The 16,478-nt window shown below is 43.8% G+C and overlaps 1 protein-coding gene across 9 annotated transcripts in view; it reads right to left on the bottom strand.

The window, feature by feature from the left end:
• The window catches only part of CIT (citron rho-interacting serine/threonine kinase), a 167,913-nt gene extending 160,215 nt beyond the window's left edge, over positions 1–7,698 (bottom strand). For 8 of the 9 annotated variants that reach the window (XM_059138700.1, XM_059138703.1, XM_059138704.1 and 5 more), the window contains exons 1-3: positions 7,449–7,673; positions 6,304–6,548; positions 760–901 (exon numbers count right to left, since the gene is read on the bottom strand). In XM_059138700.1, coding sequence (XP_058994683.1) covers positions 760–901; positions 6,304–6,399 — 238 coding nt within the window. In that variant the 5' untranslated portion in view covers positions 6,400–6,548; positions 7,449–7,673. Of the gene's footprint in view, positions 1–759; positions 902–6,303; positions 6,549–7,448 lie in introns of all 9 variants that reach the window. The other variant, XM_059138701.1, reaches the window with a different exon arrangement.
• Positions 7,699–16,478: the final 8,780 nt, after the last annotated feature.

Here is a 16,478-nt window from a genome sequence, read left to right as displayed (position 1 = left end):
CAGCTAACTGCCCCCCCATAGGGCAGAGCCGATCTACACCTTTCATAGGCCCTAGGTATATCTGCCTTTATCAGCCTCTTCCTCCATTTAAAAAAAAAAAAAAATCAAGGGGTGCCGGGGTGGCTCAGTCAGGTAAGCATCTGACTCTTGATCTCAGCTCAGGTCTTATGCTCAGGATTATGAGTTCAAGCCCGGGGTAGGGCTCCATGCTAGATATGGAGCCTACTTGAGGAAAAAAAACTACTTAAAAAAAAAAGTAAAAAATTATACAGTGACACTGACATAAAGATGCATGTAACCCTAAATCATTATACATTATTACAGTCATATTTTTATCTCAAAATAAAATTAAATTAAACTAATGAAAAGTTCAATTTATTAAAATTAAATACTGTGGCCCCTAAGCCTGTGTTTGTTATGCCAGCTAGATTATCAGCTCTGAGTGGATATAAGGACGGAACCAGAGGACATCATTTAAGACTCTGGATCCAGCCATACAGAAAGCTTAACCCAACCCTGGATTTCTCAGTTTTACAGAGCCACAAGTTCACTTTTTGGCCTAAGCTACAGTTGAGTGTCTGTCACCTGCATTTGGGAAACCTGACTTACCTGGCTCCCAACTGCAGCAGGTGGGAACTGACCTTGAAACTGGGTCTGTTTCCTCTGAGCAGACCACCGGCCACTAACTCATTCGGCCTCCTGCATCTCTGCAGTTTTGTCTAGCAGAAGAGTTTTCAAGGAAAAGTTCTCCACACTTACACTTCCGGACAAAGTTGCTCACATGCTTGATCTTCATCAGAGCAGGCTGACTGCATTCTCCGAAGAGAACGAAGAGGGCATCTAATATCCCTTCTCGGGAAAGCGGAGACATCTGCTGTTGAGTCAGAAAGGGTGGTTTCCCCTAAAAACAGCAAACAGCAGATGGAGACACTGTCAATAATGAAAAGCTTTGATCAATAACATCCACGCAGAGTAAATTACAAGCCACCAACTCTAACTGCTCACGACACATACTAACAGCACAATTCTGGGGCTTCGATCTTTAAAGCAACATCAATTGAGAGTCATTACGTTATCGCTCCTAAGATTCCATTACTGTGGGTTCCTTCCACCAGCACCTGGGGAGGAAACTTCACAAGCATGCCATTAATAAGAAAAGGCCCTTTTTTCTTTCCTTTTCTTTCTTTTTTTTTTTTTTTTTTCAATTTTTGAGAGGGAGAGAGAGAGAGAATGAGCCAGGGTTGGGGGGAAGGGAGGGAGGGTCAAAAGGAGAAGCAGATGCCCGATGAGCAAGAACCAAGCCCTCCCCAATGTGGGACTCGATCCCAGGACCCTGAGATCATGAACTGAGCCAAAGGCAGACACTTAACTGACTGAGCCGCCCAGGTGCCCAGAGTCCTTCTTCCTTAACAGTCTGAGTCTCATTGGGAACACTTACTCTGGACCCTGCTGGTTCTGAAATATTTCCATGTCTCTACAACATAACACTGTGACTGCTACTTGTTTTGAGTGTGCCCAGAGGTTTGTTAATATAACCGTGGTTTCTTCCATTCACTCGAACAATCTAGAACAGTATGAACGGACTGACCATACTAAAGCTGAACTGATTCATGATCTGGACTGGCAGATTATATCTAACCCACAGACAGGTTTTGTTGGGCCTGCAGCATTTAAAAGAATTTGAATTATCTGCCAACATTGAAAAATCAGGAAATTTCTCCCAAAAGAGGGGGTGGAGTTTGGGAGTTCTCCTGAAACACTGGAGGATGGAGCCACATTGCCCCACATTCCTGCCTGGTGATGCTGAGCTGTGGCTGAGTGAGGCTGGCCCTCTGGGTAGTGAATGTGCTCTGCAGTTCATTGCAGACATGACTCCCGTCTTCCATCTAGCCCATGTAACTCAATCATAGTCATGGCCTGACCACCAAATACATGAGTTTGCTACCTCTGGTCTAGCACAATGATTTCCATGTGCCAGGCTATGGACTGTGTGGAGGTAACCCTGCAAAGGCCCGTGACTCTGTAGGTGCTTGCCACCACTCCCGTCAATAGCCAGCATCTGTTTCCGGTCCCCTCGAATCTGTGCTGTCTCCGTGACTTGCTTCAAGCAACAGGTGGCACAAGTGACAGTGACACTGTGAGGGCAGAGCTCTAAAGGAATGTAGCAGCTTCTGCTTTTGCTCTTTTGGGAAGCCAGTTGCCATGTAAAAAAGCCTAGGCTAGACCTGGGGTCGGCAAACTATAGCCCATTGGCCACTGTGGCCCCTGCCCTGTCCGTTTTTGTAAATAAAGTTTTATTGGAACACAGTCATACCCATTCATTGACATATTGTTTGTGGCTGCTTTTGTGCTATGATGGCAGAGATGAATAGCTACAGCTACCCCAAAGCCTAAAAATATTTATTATTTAGAGAAGAAAGTTACAAGACCTGGATTAGACTACTGGCTAATGCAAGACCTCATAGAAAAGTCAGCTGGCGGAACACTGAGATGCCCCAGCCAGCAGTCAGATGGTCCAGCCCCAGCCAAGCTCTCAACACAATATGGCCCCTTCAGTGACCCCAGCTGATATCACAAGGCGGAACAAAAGAACTACATAGCTGAATCCAAACAACCCACAGAATCATAAGAAAAAAATAAATCACCGCTGCTTTCAACTTTGTGAGCGGTTTTGTACACAGCACCGGATACTAGAACTGAACCGGCTGGCTACATTTGAATCACCTGAAGATCTTAGCTGAAAAACAAGTCTCTGGTGCTATCCCTGACCTACTGAACTAGAACCTTCCAGTTTGTCACTGAGAATCTGTTTTCTTAACAAGCTCACCAAGAGATTTAAGCCTCAGCCAGGTATGCGAGATATTGGGTCACAAGCCACCATACCTTCCCCTTTAGTTATAGTTCTGCAACAAATTCTGAAAAATAGTCTTTGTTCATCTGATCTTTACTGAGCTTAGACTAACTAAAGCAACAGTTCCCACATAAAGTACTGACACTTCACCAAGTACTCAAGTCTGACACAAAATGAGAAAAATTGAATGCCACATGATGACTGGTGTATAAAGATAAATACATTCAATTTGAAGTGATCTGTAGGGGTGCCTGGTGGCTCAGAGGTTAAGGTTAAGCGGCTGCTTTCGGCTCAGTCATGATCCCAGGATCCTGGGATAAAACCCGGCATCCAGCCCCCTGCTCAGTGGGAAGCCTGCTTCTCCTCTCCCACTCTCCCTGCTTTGTATTTCCTCTCTCCCTGTCTCTCTGTCAAATAAATAAAAATCTTTAAAAAAAAAATAATAAATAAAGTGATCTTTTATTCTAAAATCATGTCCTTCCTCTGTTGGTGTTTCTTAAAAATATCCCTTCTTTATGAAATGAAAGGACCAGAAAATAACAGGCTTTTCTCTATATCGGTTTTGTTACATCCTTCTTACATCCCTCACTTGGCAAAATAAAAAAGCCTATGTTGACCTAACAAATTTGTGAAATTTTCCTGGCTCAAAAAGTCTTCCGACCACCGACACAAAACTCGTTGGGAAGTCAAGTAAAATGTTAAGTAGAAATTAAGAACCGGTCCAAACTACTACCCTGCATGGAAAACAAAATCACTCCTCTATCTAAACCTCATTAAAACAGTATTATAGAGAGCGCCTGGGTGGCTCAGTGGGTTAAAGCCTCTACCTTCGGCTCAGGTCATGATCCCAGGGATCTGGGATCGAGCCCTGCACCAGGCTCTCTGCTCAGCTCCCCCTCTCTCTCTGCCTGCCTCTCTGCCTACTTGTGATCTCTGTCTGTCAAATAAATAAATGAAATCTTTTTAAAAATAAATAAATAAATAAAAATAAAAATAAAACAGTATTATACAGGGAAAGACCAGTATCCATACCTGGTTAGATAAATGTTAGGTGTATGTTATACTTGCACATAATAGCTTTCCTGGGGACAGGGAAGAACTCATCATGCAAAAAAGATGAACTGGGGATTTACCCACAACTCTTGCTATATAATGACATTTAAATATAATACACACTTAATAAATTCTAACACACGCTGGCAGTCTTCCCAATGGTTACATGCCCAGCTTCTGTTGTCAGAATAAAATTGGAGCCTGGCTCTGTCATTTATAAGCTACGTGATCCTGAGCAAGTCCTTGCTTCCCTCAATATCTGTCTCCTTCCTTTTTTTTTTTTTTTTAAGATTTTATTTATTTATTTAACACACAGAGATCACAAGTAGGCAGAGAGGCAAGCAGAGAGAGAGGAGGGAAGCTCTGCTCCACTGAGCAGAGAGCCCGATGGGGGACTCGATCCCAGGACCCTGGGATCATGACCTAAGCCGAAGGCAGAGGCATTAACCCTCTGAGCCACCCAGGCACCCCTTTCTCTTCCTTTTTAAAATGTAAATAAGAAATGTCCTCACATCTGTTACAGAGCTGAAGTGAGATAATCAGGAGCATGCTGGCTCAGTATCCAGCACATTGGAAGCCACAATTATTACATAAGGAGCACATTATATGCCTTTAGCCAATTTTGTAATAAGTCAAAAAAGTTTTGGAATGATAAAACACAGCAGCACTCCGGTTAGCTAACTAGCATTAGGAACAAATTATTCATTTGTGAAAAATATCTCATGACTTAAAATGGCGACAGAAGTGGTCCCACAGAACAACCAACCTAAGCTTTCAATCTGTTTCCATTCTGATCTGTTTGAACATTCCTCAATACCAGTATTTGGGGCAGTGGGGGGTAGGGGAGAGTTACCAAGAAAGTATCAGTATTTATCATATAGGTATCCTTGAATAAATACCTTCCTAAATATAATTACTCCTAAACCTACATAAATTTATCATTTTTTTTAAAGATTTTATTTATTCATTTGAGAGAGAGAGAGATCACAAGTAGGCAGAGAGGCAGGCAGAGAGAGAGAGGGAAGCAGACTCCCCAGAGAGCCAGATGTGGGACCCCATCCCAGAACCCTGGTATCATGACCAGAGCTGAAGGCAGAGGCTTAACTCACTGAGCCACCCAGGTGCCCTTAAATTTATCATTATTATAACTAGTATTATTTCTACACTTAGCATTAATAATAGTTACCATTTATAACCAATGGTTTACCAAGACCTAAGCAAGAAACTAAGTGCTTTACGTAAAGTATCTCATTTCATCCTCATGATAACCCTGTGAATTTGGTGCTATAACCTCTGTTTGAAAGAGTGGCAAATGGATGCAGAGAAGGCAACTGAGTCACCCAAGGTAACACAGCCAACAAGTGCTGGGGCCAGGATTCAAACCCAAATCCTTACCACTATCGGGATTGTTCCCCTGACTTGGGGTTACACAAGTCAAACAAGGATCTCTACATCAACAATGTTTCATCTACATCAAAAACAAAAGAATTAGAAATCTGTTTGGAAACTATTCCCTGAGCTGAAACACTTCTGCAGCCATAGAAACAGGAAGGTTCTTTATCTTGAGCGGAGTATGGGTTTCAAGGTGTGGGTATTTACCAAATAGGTTTTTTTGTTTGTTTGTTTTTTCGTTTTGTTTTAAATAAAGGTCTCTTCAAGACGGCGCCCAAATGTCTCAGTCGGTTAAGTGTCTGCCTTCAACTCAGGTCATGATCCCAGGGTGCAGGATGGAGTCCCGGTTCGGGCTCCCTGGTCAGCAAGGAGCCTGCCTCTCCCTCTGCCTATCCCTTCTCCCCCGCCCCCCAGTCAAATGAATAAATAAAAAATCTTAAAAAAAAAAAAACTCTTCAACCAAAAGAAATAGGATTATACCTATAGCAATTTTATTTTATTTTTTTTTTTTTAAAGATTTTATTTATTTATTTGACAGAGGGAGATCACAAGTAGGCAGAGAGGCAGGCAGAGAGAGAGAGGAGGAAGCAGGCTCCCCGCTGAGCAGAGAGCCCGATGCGGGACTCGATCCCAGGACCCTGAGATCATGACCTGAGCCGAAGGCAGCGGCTTAACCCACTGAGCCACCCAGGCGCCCCATACCTATAGCAATTTTAGCCAAAAGAATGCCTTTGTCTGTTTTTCTTTAACAAAGGGCAAACCGTAGTACAGATAAGTAAAGTGGGAGAAATGATTTTAAAAATAAATAAAGATCTCCCTTCAAGGACAAGGTTGGCTATCTACTCCTCTGTCTGTACAGTGGTTCCTTTTTCCAATACTATCAGCAAGTATAAAACACCAAATGGGATTTTTCCTAGAAGATTAGCCTCAGTCCTATAATAAGAATAAAAGTGACAAGGAGGTTCCAGGGAAACAAACACAGGTGAACAGAGTTGGCAGCCTGTTACCTGGAAGAAATGATTCAGCCTGGAGGCCCGGGTGGCAATGGATTCAGCAGCACCAGCGTCCAGCAAATTCCGTGCTCCATATTTGAACTTCAGCATCTCTCCAGTGATGAAGAGCTCCAGAAGAAGGTCAAGTGTGTGCAGCCAAACGAGGAGGAAGCACTTGAAAGATCCTGATCTTCCACGAAGATGTCAAGGATAGGGAGGTGAAAACCAGCCGCCACAAAACAGAACTTAGGAAGTTCAGGCTGACAATGCACATTAAAAAAAAAAGGTTTTTTACTCACAGCAACAAGAGATCATACACTTATCTGAAATATTCTCTTACAAATCAATTTGTTTTTTATCTGCACCACCAATACTGTAACCTCCACAAGGGCGGGAGACCCAGCCCGCCACACAGTTGGTGCTAATACTTACTGAATGAATGATTGAAAAAAGAGAATTACAGGGGTGCCTGGGTGGCTCAGCGGGTTAAACCTCTGCCTTCGGCTCAGGTTAAGATCTCAGGGTCCTGGGATCGAGCCCCGCATCAGGCTCTTTGCTGGGCAGGGAGCCTGCTTCCCCTCTCTCTCTGCCTGTCTCTCTGCCTGCTTGTGATCTCTCTCTCTCTCTCTCTCTCTCTGTCAAGTAAGTAAATAAAATTAAAAAAAAAAAAAAAGAATTACATAGTACGTTGCAAAGAAATATGTACTACAAGGTTAAAAAAGAGAAAGCAAGGTAAGGGCAATTGGTGCGTGTGCGCTGTTTTTAACAGCGCAGTCGGAGTAGACTTCACTGAGAAGGTAACATTTGAAGCCAGATCTGAAGCGGGTAAACAGTAATCCTTGCTGATGGGCGGGGGAGGCAGGAAAAGCGTACCGCGCAGAGGGAACAGCCCAGGCTGGGGCTCTGAGGCAGGACCTGGCCTTCTCGGACAATAGCAGGGAGACGAGAGGGGCTGCAGCAGAGGGAACGACGCGGGAAGCGGGAGGTGACTGACGGAACCGAGGGTGTGAAGTCGCACAAGGCGGATAATAGGGAGCTGCCGCACTCCACCAGACGGAATAATGCAGGTAATGCTGACAAAGAGCGAAGGCGGAACACACAGGGGACCCCCTCCAGGTTTAAGAAGGTAACAACTCCTGCCCCGGACATCACCTACAGACCTTGAGGCTCTCTCGGAGGAGGACCTGGGAAGACCCTCGGGCCCCCAGCAACCTTGGGGGCTACACCACCGCCCTCCCCGCAACGGGAGGGAAAGCCGGGACTGGTGTGGGTGGAGGCGGCTCTGCCCCGGGCCTTGCAGAGGGGAGTGAGGGAGAAATGCGCGTGCGGGGTTTGGACTCACGCTCCGCCGACCCGGCCGGTCCGCGCTCTGCTCCACCCCGCGCCTCCCGCCGCCGCGTTTGAACCCGGCGAACATCATGGGCGGGGCTCAGGCGTGTCCAAACCAATCAGAGTGCCCGCTCTTAAAATGACCCGCCGCGTCCCAACCGAGCCCCACCCAAGTCCTTAAAGGGATAGAGGAAGTGAAAGGGAGAACCAATCAGATTGTTTCTTCCTCTGACTCGTGACCAATGGAAAACGGGGAGGGACAAACCCCGGAGGGCCGCTCCTGGAAGTTTGAAATTGGCGGTTAGGCAGGACGCTCCGCTTGAGGACGCGTCTGTTGGTGTCCAGGATCCCTGGGGACGGCGGGGCGCTATCCTCTGCTTTCATGGCCAGCGAGGAGGAAAACAGCCAGGCTGCCCTGGTCTTCTTGCTCCTTAAACCGGGCTAAAATCGAAGCACTCGTTATTTGGGGGAAATCGGCTCGTTCTCTGCTACAGCTGGGGCAGGAAATGTTTGGAGCCCGAACTGCCAACCTGCCTCGGCTACTGCAACTGCGGGCTGATTGCCCAACCACCCGCAGGTGAAAGTATTGAGGTTGTCTGAAAGGACATTTTAAAATCAACTAAACGCAGGAGATTTAAATGGGCACTTCACTAAAGAGGAAATCGAAGTGGCCCACAAACGTATACAGAGGTGCTCAACCTCCTACATAATCACGAAATGAGAAAAAACCGCAGCGAGATATAATGCTCACCGCCCCCGTCCCTCCAAAAAAGGGGAGGGGAAGATCTGTTTTTCAGAGATGTGGAGCCTCAGTCATTCATACCTAGCTGCTGGGACTATAAATCAGTACAGTCTTGAAAAAAGTTTGGCTCTATTTGGTAAAACTGAAGATAAACACATTCTATGGCTCACATGTACAAGAATGTACAAACAGTATTGTATGACAATGGAAAAAAAAAAAAAGCCTGGAAGCAACGCAAATGTCTATCAGCAGAACAATGTATCATTTTTTTAATACTGCAGTGTCTTTATACAGTAATGAAAATAAATACAGCTAAACACAAAGACGTATGAGTTTTGAAACAATGCTGGAAAGGGACATCTGGGTGGCTCAGGTGGTTAAGCATCTGCCTTCAACTTAGGTCATTATCTCCAGGTCCTGGGATCAAATCCCACCTCCACCTCCGGCTCCCAGGTCAGCATGCGGTCTGCTTCTCCCTCTCCCCCTGCTTGTACTATCTCTCTCTCTCACAAATAAATCTTTAAAAGAGAGAGAGAAAGAAAAATAATGTTGAATGAAGGAAATGACATTAGAATAAGGTATGGTTTCACTAATATAAATTTCAAAAGCAGACCAAAAACATGTAAAGAGAGGAATGCACGTACAGGTGGTAAAACCATAAAGAAAGCAAAAGTCAGGAGAGTGGTTCCCCGGTGGGTTAAAATGGAGGCCATTCAAGGTGTCGGGGTGTTGCTATGATCTGTTTCTTAACCAGGATGATAATAATATGGATGTTTGTTTCATAATTATTAAATTGGGTGTGCATGTATTTATAGACGTGTTCTGTTTATGTATATAAAAAATTTAAAGGAGGAGACGGTCTTTCCTATTCTAATTCCTATACTAGATAGAACTGGAGATGTGTTGTCACATGCATCAATGCACACAGACGTGTGTGCATCGGTACGAAAAGTGACAGACCTGCTGAATACAATTCTCCCCCCAAATATAAACTTGCTCTTCCTCCCTGGGACGATAATGAGAGCTATTGTTTATTAAGCCCCCTCCCTTCCCAAGCACTTCATCTCATTTAGTCCTTATCACAACCCTAAGAGAGAGGAACTATAATCCACATTTTACGAATGGAAAAACTGAAACTGAGAGAAATAGAGTGGCTCGTTTGGGGGCATTCAACTTTTATGTGGTGGAATGGCGTTTAGAACTCCTGGACTGACTCCAAATCCTTTGGTCTTACACAAAACCTGCTTCTCAGAAGACGTTAGAAATTCTCCTAGCCTCTGCATTTGTTATGTTGCAAGGGCTGACCCAGTACACAAAGACGTCAAGCAAAACTAAGAAATGTTTTTGAATGACCTGTCGGGGATGGCAAGGTGAGGGGGGATGCAAAGTGTGTTATAGCCTGCTGTTGACTTGATATAAGGGCTTTCAGCAATGCCTGAAGATGGATTCTGATTTTTCTAGTCCAGCCAAACCTGTTAGTTTCCTGACATCAGAAATAGAAGCCTTTACCAGAATCTTGGGACTTGTTCATCCTAAATTAGAATGCAGTGTTAGCAGCACTGTTTTGCACTGCCCCGAATCCTGCCCAGATATCCTAATTTCCCGTTAGAACAATTACCGGCCTCTGCAAATCCCTTGTGAAACAAGACAAGGAATAAAGAACAAATAAAATGAATACAGAAACCTACAGCCAAAACCACATTAACTCTACCAATTTTCTTTCAGGAGTAGTAGCTGCACGGAAAGTGCATGGGGAGAGCAAATAAGAAGAGACCAAGAGTGGATGTGCAGGAAATAAAAGGATAAGACACTGCCAAATAGAACTGTCATAAAAGGGGCTCCTGGGTGGCTCAGTTGTTAAGCATCTGCCTTCAGCTTAGGTCATGATCCCAGAGTCTTGGGATCAAGCCCCACATCAGGCTCCCTGCTCAGGGGAAGATTGCTTCTCCCTCTCCCACTCCCCCTGCTTGTGTTCCCTCTTTCTCTCTCTCTCTCTCTCTGCTTGTGTTCTCTCTCTCTCTCTCTCTCTCTCTCTCTCTCTGTGAAATAAATAAATGAATAATCTTTTTTTTTTAAAAAGACTGTCATTAAAACTAGACAGACAGGGGTGCCTGTGTGGCTCAGTCTGTTAAGCAGCAGACTCCTGATTTGGGCTCAGGTCATGATCTCAGGTCCTGGGATCAAGGCCCACATCAGGCTTTGTGCTCAGCAGGATTCTCTCTCTCCCTCTCCCTCTGCTCCTTCTGTCTCTCTCTCTCAAATAAACAAATCTTAAAAAAAAAAAAAAAAAAAAAAGGAAAACTGAGACTGTATGTTTGTTCTTGTATAAAATGAAACCATGAGCATTCCTATGCTGAACAGGAATCCATGATGATTATCATAACGAGGACTCTGGCAGAACCCCAGCAGAAGTGAGCCGGAATGAAGGACCCTATGACATTCCTGCATTCGACCACTCATTCATCCAAAAAACATTTCTGGTGCCGAGCACTGGGGGTACCAACATGAAAAAGACACTCTTCTCGTCCGATTTTCAAAGGCTGTGTGTGGTGGGGACGTGGGGCTGTGGGCAGACAATTGTGAAACACTGTGAGAAGTTTCTGTAGCCGTGGGAAGTACAGAGCGTGGGGGCAATCCCAACAGGGGAGGGCAGGAGGTATGTGGCAGCAAATAGACAAAACTTGAAAATGGAAGGATTGTGATGGCCTCCACGCAGGCCACTGAAAGATGACACAAGTGGAGCTCCTCCAGGGCCCCTGGAAGGAAAGACTTCAAGACTCAAACCAGACTTAGTGGTAGCTTAAGAATGATGAGTAACCCTCCCCCAAAGGACAGAAAAAGAATCTGAGGAGCTAACCCCATTCTAGATATAAAGAGATAAATCTATTCTGGTCCCTTTGGCAAGGAAGATTTCCTCAAGCTATTTTAGCCTCAGATAACCAACTACCATTAACTGAGTGCTTTCTAAGAAGCCATAGCCAAGGTGTTGCCTGTTTTCCCAGAGATGTATCCCCACCGCTGGTATAAGGGACACTTTCAAGTCACATTCAAATGTCACTTATTTTTTTTTTTAATTAGACATTTTACTGTGTTAGGAAAAACAGCAAGAGGTTCATGAAACCAGGTGTTATAGGATGTTTAGCAGTATCTTGGCCTCCGACCACTAGGTGTCCCACCCACCAGCAGGCATTCCCAGTGGTGACCACCAAAAATGTCTCCAGATATTGCCAAATGTCCCCTGGTAGGGGGAAGGACAGCCCCGGATAGAGATCCACCTGTTAAAACGGCATGATGTGAAATTTCCCAGTGAATACACTCAATGCACTTTATTTATACCAACAGAACTCACAAACATATCAAAATAAGTTTTCCAGATTTTTAAATATTAAGAAAATGTTAAGAGATTGTCAGAAATTTCATTCTAACACCATTGCTTTCCAGATATTTTCTCTGAGTTTGAATGAGGGTTTTTTGGTTTTGTTTTGTTTTGGAATGAGTGATTTTCTTTTCTTTTCTTTTTTTTTTTTCAAGATTTTATTTATTTTTTTGACAGAGAGAAAGATCACAAGTAGGCAGAGAGAGGCAGAGAAAGAGGGGGAAGCAGGCTCCCTGCTGAGCAAAGAGCCCGATGCGGGGCTCGATCCCAGGACCCCGAGATCATGACCTGAGCCGAAGGCAGCGGCTTAACCCACTGAGCCACCCAGGTGCCCGGGAATGAGTGATTTTCAATTTATGTTTTCCTTCTTTGACCTTAGACAGAGCTTCTAACAAGGAAAGATAAAATTTTCAAAGTTCTATTAATTGTCAATTGGACTTCCTATCATTTGATTCTAGACAATTTTTCTATGACGCTTGGGCATGTTAGTTAATTGTGTTTCATCAAACATGCTATAAACTGCTAAACATACCTCTCATTCCTCAGCCCACTATTTCAGGAGTGTTTTATAATCTCCAGTCCATATATAATGCAAGAAATGCAGGCACCTAATTCACAAGAACTGTTTCCTAAGAACAACTAGGGGATAAAATGCCATCAAGTCCCTACAGAGTTCAAGAGAATGAAAACAGAAGCTGCAGCCTGGGAGAAAACATTTACAAAATACACATGTGAGGGGCGCCTGGGTGGCTCAGTGGGTTAGGCCGCTGCCTTCGGCTCAGGTCATGATCTCAGGGTCCTGGGATCGAGTTCTGCATCGGGCTCTCTGCTCAGCAGGGAGCCTGCTTCCCTTCCTCTCTCTCTGCCTGCCTCTCCGTCTGCTTGTGATCTCTGTCAAATAAATAAATAAAATCTTAAAAAAAAAATTTGTAAAATTCACATGTGATAAAGATCCAAAATATACAAAGAACAATTAAAATTCAACAATAAGAAAACAATCCAATATAAAAAATAGGCCAAAGACCCTAAGGGACACCCCACTAAAGAAAATATACAGGGGGTGCCTGGGTGGCTCAGTGGGTTAAACCTCTGCCTTCAGCTCAGGTCATGATCTCAGGGTCCTGGGATAGAGCCCCTCATCGGGCTCTCTGCTCAGCAAGGAGCCTGCTTCCCCACCCCCACCCCCTGGCCTGCCTCTCTGCCTACTTTTGCGCTAGCTCTCTCTCTCTCTGTCAAATAAATAAATAAATAAAATCTTGGGGAAAGAAAAGAAGATATACAGATGGCAGAAAAGCAAATGAAAAGAGGCTCTCCATCCTATGTCATCAGGGACGTACAAATCAAAACAACAGTGATATACCACTACATACCTATTGGAATGACCAAAATTCAGAGCACAGACACCACCAAAACCTGATGAGTGGCAGGAACCACCAAAACCACGTCGTAGAGTGGCAGGAGCTCTTGCTCATTCCTGGTGAAAATGCAAAACAGTACGACTACTTTGGGAGTTCGGCAGTTGCTTATAAAACTAAACACTCTTACCGTACAAACCCAGCAATTACCCTCCTTGGTATTTATCCAAAGTAGTTGAAAACTGCTTCATTCATAACTGTCAAAACCACGGAACATTCCAGAAGATGGAATATTTTCAGTGCTGGAAAGAAATGAGCTATGAAGCCATGAAAAAACATGGAGGAAACTTAAAGGTTGTATCAGTAAGTTAAAGAAGCCAATCTGCAAAGACTACACACTATGATTCCAACTATATGACATTCTGGAAATTCCAAAACTATGGAGACAGTTAAAAAAAGAAAAAAAAGGCAGTGGTTGCCTCCGGTTGGGAGAGTGGGCTGAGGAGGTGGAGCACAGAGGATTTTAAGGGGAGCACAACTGTTCTGTTTGATACCGTAATGATAGATACACACCTTTGTGCATTTGTCCAAACCCACAGAATGTACAGCCCCCAGAATGAGCAGTAATGAGAAGTGTGAACTTTGGATACTGATGACCTGTCCATGTAAGTCCATCAGTTGTAACAAATGTGCATGGTGGGGGAGGTTTAGGATATGGGCATCTTTGTGGGTGGGGTGGGGCACTGTTGGGTCTACCACAACCAGCAAGGTTGAAGAAGAGTCAATGCAGACAAGAATAGTGGGAGATTAGGTCAAAGATACTCCTTTTTAACGACTAAAAATGTACTCATTAAAAAGAATTGTCTTTGCAATTTCATCCTTTGAAACTAACTGGGTTGGTTCTTTCCACAGTAAATTACATTAAGTTGCACTTTTCTGCTCCTTCCGCTCTTGGACTGCCTTTATGATGTTCTCTTATTCAACATTGTCTAATAAAGTTAAAACCCTTGGAGAGACTACAGCAGGAATTATTTCAGCTCTGTATATGCAGATGCTGAGACAGGCTGTCCAGTCCCCAAAGCAGATCTAGCCGAGAGAACTTTGGGAAGAAAGAAAACACAAAACATGGAGCTGGTAGAAAAGAGTGTGTTTGTTGGTCATTAAGATCACTTTGTAGAAAAACCCAGGATCTCTATTTGGGGGTTCATGTGTATTGGGGAAGACACTGGCCAGTCTTGCAGAGTTGTATTTTTTTTTTCATTTATTTTTTGGTTTTGATCAACTACAGAGAACATAAAACTTACCTTCTTCACTATTTTTAACTGCACAGTTCAGTGGCATTAAGTATTTCCATAGTGTTGGGACACCATCCATCTCTAGAATTCATCACCTTGCAAAACTGAAACTCTGCATCCATTAAACACTAACTCCCCATTCTCCACTCCTCCAAGTCCCTGGTACCCTCTGTTCTCCCCAGGTCTACAAATTTGCCTATTCTTGGTGACTCATGCAAGTGGAATTGTACAATATATTTTTAAAAGATTTTATTTATTTATTTGATAGACAGAGATCACAAGTGGGCAGAGAGGCAGGCAGAGAGAGAAGGGGGAAAGCAGGCTCCCCACTGAGCAAAGAGCCCAATGTGGGGTTTGATCCCAGGACCCTGAGATCACCTGTGCTGAAGGCAGAGGCTTTAACCCACTGAGCCACCCAGGCGCCCAGGAACTGTACAATATTTATTTTTGTGTATCTGGTTTATTTCCTATAACACGATGTTTTCAGGGCTCATCCACATTGTGGAATGTATCAGAATTCCAGTCCTTGTTCTGACAGACATTCCATTGTATGCCTATTTTGTTCATCCCTGCACCTGTTGGTGGACCCCTGGGTTGTTTCCGCCTCTTGACTGTTTTGGAATAATGCTGCTATGAACATCAGCATCCAAGCATCTGTTTGAGTCCCTGCTTTCAAGTCCTGGGGGCATCTTAGGGGTGGAATGAAATTGCACCATCACAAGGTAGTACTGTATTCACTTTCCGAAGAACTGCCAAACCTGCCAGACTACACCATTTTACACCATTTTAGCGATGCACCGGGGTTCCAATTTCTCCATATCTTCACCAATGCTTGTTATTTTCTGTGCTTGTTTTTCTATAATAGCCATGTTAACGGGTATCAAGCAGTGTCTCATTGTGTCTGTTTATTTGCATTTTCTTTGCGTGAGCAAATGAATCTTTTCTACGAAATGCAGGCATTTCTCCAGGTCACGCTCATAGCACACTGCCTAATAAACACCTATACTTCACTTCCAATAGGCTTTAGGCTCCCGCCTGCAAAACTACTTCACCCAGTGAGTGGCTTCCTTATCTTTCCAGCGCCTAAAGCACCTCGCCTGGTTTTGCATTTTGCCTCACCGAAGCCGAGGCGCTATCTAGTGGCCCAATCAGGTAACTGCAGGTACAGCCCCCTTTCACTCAGGCCTTTGCTGATACAGAATACTTGATTGTATTTTATTTTCCTGGTGATGCCAATACACGCCACGAAAAGTGAAATCCAAATCCGAGTCAGAAAGCGACGTTTTCCCAAAGACTATATAGCAAGACTTTCACCCCAAATGAGGAGTCCTTTTCCAGTGTCCTCTTAATTGGATCCCTTCCTAAAATAGAAATAATAGAGATGCAACTGACATTTTAAATGCAACTGGTTTGTTGAACATGCTTTCCCAAAAAAGACATAATTGAATTTTCTTCCAGTCTCTTCCTTCAGTCATTCTCTAGCCAACCTCCCTTTTGCAGCCTTCAAAGATGAACCTAGCAAACCCTAGTTTTCCGATTTCCTCAAGTTCCCACAGTCCCATCTAATACTTTGACTTCCCCTCCCCCGGAACAGGCCAGAATGAGAAGAGTGGTCTGTCGGGGTGGTTTGTTTGTTTGTTTGTTTGTTTGTTTCCTTTCATGCTCTTTCCCCTCTCCCTTCTTCCTTGAAAACTCCTCTGAATTGGGGGTGCCAGCTGACTTGGTCAGTAGAACACATGACTCTTGGTCTCAAGGTTGTGAGTTCAAGCCCTACGTGGATGTAGAGATGACCTAAAAATAAAATCTTTAAACTCCTCTGAATGGACAAAATGAATGAAGGGGATTAAAAGGTATAAACTTCCGGTTATACAGCAAATAATCCATGGAGATACCAAGTATAGGATAAGGAAGTTAGTCAATAATATTGTGACATGCTTATGGTGGTGAGCATTTCATAATGTATATAATTGTTGAATCAGTATGTACTACACCTGAAACTAACTTAATATTACATGTCAATTATTTTTAAAAATTTATTTTTAAATGTTAGGGGAAAATTTAAAAAAAAAAAAAAAAACCTTCTCTGATGTTCG

The sequence above is a fragment of the Mustela lutreola genome, chromosome 11, assembly GCF_030435805.1.
Source record: "Mustela lutreola isolate mMusLut2 chromosome 11, mMusLut2.pri, whole genome shotgun sequence".
Taxonomy (NCBI): Eukaryota; Metazoa; Chordata; class Mammalia; order Carnivora; family Mustelidae; genus Mustela; species Mustela lutreola.
Note: the sequence above shows the minus strand (reverse complement) of the source record. Positions and strands in the feature narration are given on the sequence as shown.